The sequence below is a fragment of the Pinus tabuliformis genome, chromosome X (genome assembly GCF_031772625.1).
Source record: "Pinus tabuliformis cultivar Carrire ecotype Pingquan chromosome X, CPIR1, whole genome shotgun sequence".
In the NCBI taxonomy this organism is placed as follows: Eukaryota; Viridiplantae; Streptophyta; class Pinopsida; order Pinales; family Pinaceae; genus Pinus; species Pinus tabuliformis.
In genome coordinates, this window is record NC_142308.1 from 600,455,944 (window position 1) to 600,460,085 (window position 4,142).

The following is a 4,142-nucleotide window of genomic DNA, read 5'->3' on the forward strand; positions in this document are numbered from 1 at the left end:
ACATATATATATGAAAATGTTGCGAGAAGAGGATGATTATATATATGAAAATGCTGCAAGGAAGGAGCTTTGTGTAAGAGAAGGAAAAGCATTGAAAGTTTTTTGAGTTGGTTGTTTGTGATCGATATAAATGTTGGTTTTCTTTTATTTTACTAGAATTATAATATTATTAACATTAAAACCTGATGTATTGAGAAAATAATTAGATTGTGTCATGCATTTAAATAAACGAAGAGTTTGCTGATCTGGAAAATCAAGAAAGCCATACTTCTCAACATGTTTGACTTTGTTTTTAAAATTGTCGAACCTATTCGCTTTGACTTCAACCTTCGATTTTTTAAATATGAATGATATTAGAAATTAAATTTTCACCGGAAAAATGAGATTATTAAGTATAAAAACATTAAATTTATTAAACATATAAATAAAAATAATATAAAATATTTGATAGGATAAATTTTTAAATATGTTTAAAAATATTTTACTATGTACAAGAAAATTGATGTGTAAGTGTATTATTTATTTATGATATAGTCTACATGAAATAGTATTTTTCACAAGAATTTATTAAAATCTGACAATACAATTTCAATATATTTTATTGTTTAAGATATATTTTTGAATACATAAATAAATTTAATATTCTGAAAAATACTTATAACACTAAAATTATAGAAATTAAACAATTTAAACTCAAATTTTTAAAATATCCATTATATTTTAATTAAAATTAACAAAAAAAAAAAAATATCATTAAAAAAAAACATTTCACCTTTATTTATTCATTTCCCTATAAATTAACCAACGCCTTTATTTATTGATTTCGGTACGCGGATGGTTAAAAATCCTCAGCGCACACATATTAAATGGATGGACGGCTCATAGAGATGCAACGGTAGCAGGTGAACTGGTCTTCCGACATCATGCGGCCCATGTATCCGAAGCTGCATACATAGATTTTACAAATAACCAAAAATCAAATTCAATTCACGGATAAATGTAATTTCTAAACCCAAAACGCAATTAATAGCGAATGAATGAAAGAAACGTCTAGGAATTCTTAATTAAAACACTACAACGTTACCTGTGCGCGAGAGAGCCCAATCGGCGGTATCTTGCACAACGTTCCAGAAGAAATAGCCCAACAGCCCTTTCTGTTTAGCAAACACCACCTTCTTGGCAACGGACTGGTCGTTATCGTAGCCAATCCAGTCGAGTCCTGCGTAACAGTAAGCCGAAACGAAGGTGCTGTCGAACACTTCCGTGGCCGCATTCTGTCCAATGAAGTCCCGAATATCAGAGTAGGTAATGGAACCATCTTTTATACCTGTACCGCTAGCTGGGGCGCCGATTCCCACCTGCCCTGCGTTCTGGAGTTTCCACGAGTGCCCATAGAGGGGCATTCCCATGACCACTTTGCTGGAAGATAAACCGGCATCCAGCCACGATTGGACTCCAAAGCTTGTGCTGGTATTAGAATCGGGATTGTAGAGGGCCGCGGGTGCGCTAGTCTGATCCGACTGCGCAAAATCGTAGGCCATTATGTTAACCCAGTCAAGATTGTCCACTGCGGAGGGGTATTCTCTAACGTCGCCCCACGCGAAGAAGCTGTGAGAGAAATAGACGGCCGCTGTGAGGAGCAGGGGGTCGTTTCCCGTGGCTTGAGCCTCTGCTTGTACGGCAGATCTCCACTCAGACAATAGTTGCCCCAAGTTGTCCATTTCCGTCACAGTCTGCGGATACTCCCAGTCGAGGTCGAGGCCATGGAAGGAATAGTTCCTGGCCAGAGCTATGGACGAATCTATGAACGCTTTTCGTAGTGAGGCGTCGGCTGCCATTTTAGCGAACTTGGTACGAACGGTGTCATTTCCACCTCCTCCGATGGAAAGCAATGTCTTCACCGACGGATTGTTGATCTGCAGTTGGGGCGTGAATTGTTGGATGCTCTGCTCATTCTCCACGCTCACGACCACCTCGAGCGTCTGATCGTCAAGATCTACGAAGGCGTAGTAGAGATGAGTGTAGAGGGACGCGTTGATTTGTGAGGGAGGGAAGTAGGAGTAGCTGTAGGCAGGCCAGTACCCGCCCTTTAAAGCCGAGGCCATGTACGGAGAAATGACGCAGAGGAAAGTAAAGGCAACTCCAATTATGTTAAGTAGACGATGCAATGCAGCCATGATTTGAATTGGAACTGGAAATTGATATAGGCGATGAGCAATTGGTGCAAGTTCTGAGGCAGGCTACGATTATATATATAGAATTGAGTTATCATATGGCTAGTTCATAATCATAACCAAAGTCTTCTGAAGCGGCTCGGCATCTTAGCTAAAATAAAATATTTATGGAAAACAAGGAAGTCATTCTATGGAAGCGGGAATGCCGTATGGATAACATGGGTTTTACCGCCCGAACGTGCCTGCGCTTTCGGGTCAGGGGAGGAGAACGCCCAAAGTCAACCGTGGAAGCTTCCGATAAGAATCATCGAGTCATCTATAAGAGATTTTTTAGAAAGATTTTGGTGAGTTATAAGTGAGATTTTATAGAAAGTTTTTTTAGTTTTCGATGGGATTGTTTATTTATTGAAATCAAATTACAAGTTTGATAGGTGAATTTTTTATAATCAAAATATTTGAATTTTTTATAATCAAAATATTTTCATAGTTGATAGTCAACTAATTTATTTTCTAATGTAATTTATTGATTCATTGAAATTTTTTATAATCAAAATATTTTAAGAGTTGATAATGTTGAATTTATATATACTATAAAAAAAACCAATTTAAACAACATTGTCACAAAAATGAATTTAAACAATAACAATCAAAATTTGACCACAATTTTGTTTTACCAAATTTAAGCTAAAAATCCACAGATACTCTAAAAACATCCCACTTATAAACAACTCCGCTCTTATAACACAAACCCACCGGCCAGAAATCGTTCGATAAGGCAGGAATTTCAGTCCTCCAGCACCATAGGTACTTCCAGATGGCTTTGACAGGTTGAAATGGTTGAATATATCCCATGTTCTTAATTCAAAAGTACTTCATTTGACTCCGTAACAACCTAACGTATTGAATACTTCACAATGCACCGTTGGAAAACATAATAAAATGTTGAAATACACTGAACGTTTTTAAAGCCACATTATTGCATTTGACGACGGAAGAATCCCAGAAAAGGAGCTCACCTTCTTATTGATTACTTGATTGTGTTGTACGGCAAACGATAAGGATAATTGAGTCACTATTATAGCATTACATTTGACTAGGTAACAATCCGAACAGAAACTTCCTCTGTATCGGTTATACTGGACCAGACTATTAATGGTAGTGGATGTCGGCGAATTTGACGTATGCGTTATGCAATTCAGGAAGAGTATTATGGATAGGTTTGGTTAAACAATGAAGTATAATACAAGTGTTTCAGTGGGGAGCAGGGTAGGGTTCGAATTTGACGGCCAAATTGTCCGTCAGGGGTGATTTGCTTTTTAAATACAGATTAAAAAATTATAAAATTCTCAAAAATCTGTCTTGAAACTATGAAAACAGGTTTGAAACTCTGAACAATGTCAAATTTAAGAGGCTGATTTTTTTGAAATTCCAACTCTGGTGAAGAGTTATCTTTTTGATGTTTCATGTTAGAATATTAATTGAGTTATAAAATGAAAATGAAAATAAAATTGTAAATTAAATTTTTAATGTTAATTTTTGAAATATATAAAAAAATTTATTTAAAAAAAATAATATGTTATTTAAAATTAATATACATAAAATAATTTTAAAATTAAAACTAAATTAAAATATGCATCAAAATTGCCCACAGGCTTGCACTTACAGTGAATGGGTATATTGTTAAGGCACCCCTTGCGATAAATCACTAATTCAAATCTCTATAAATACTTAGCCACCTACAACCTAAAAGAAGGGAAAACATATGGTAGGAAGATTTGAAAAATGTTAAAGGCTTATCAGAATAAGGACTGAATTGGAAGGAGTTTGAAAATATCTTCCAGGAGAAATATCTATTATACATATATTATTACTACAAGGAAAAGGAGTTTTATGATATGAAGTTGGGACAATTGTTAGATGAAGAGTATATTACCATATCTCTTGAGTTGTTGAGATATGTACTATATT

General features: G+C 35.2%; 1 protein-coding gene across 1 annotated transcript; it reads right to left on the reverse strand.

Annotated features, from left to right (window-relative positions):
• Positions 1–753: 753 nt before the first annotated feature.
• Positions 754–2,299, reverse strand: LOC149141462 (class V chitinase-like). The gene is made up of 2 exons (XM_089447069.1): positions 1,085–2,299; positions 754–944 (listed from the first exon to the last, which is right to left on the reverse strand). The coding sequence occupies exons 1-2, from the start codon at positions 2,175–2,177 to the stop codon at positions 922–924; spliced, it is 1,116 nt and encodes a 371-aa protein (XP_089303195.1). The 5' UTR covers positions 2,178–2,299; the 3' UTR covers positions 754–921.
• Positions 2,300–4,142: the final 1,843 nt, after the last annotated feature.

Coding starts and splice junctions, on each gene's coding strand:
- LOC149141462 (XM_089447069.1), bottom strand. CDS start 2,177: ATGGCTGCATTGCATCGTCTACTTAACATAATTGGAGTTGCCTTTACT. Junction 945..1,084: donor TTGGGCTCTCTCGCGCACAG/GTAACGTTGTAG, acceptor CTATGTATGCAG/CTTCGGATACATGGGCCGCA.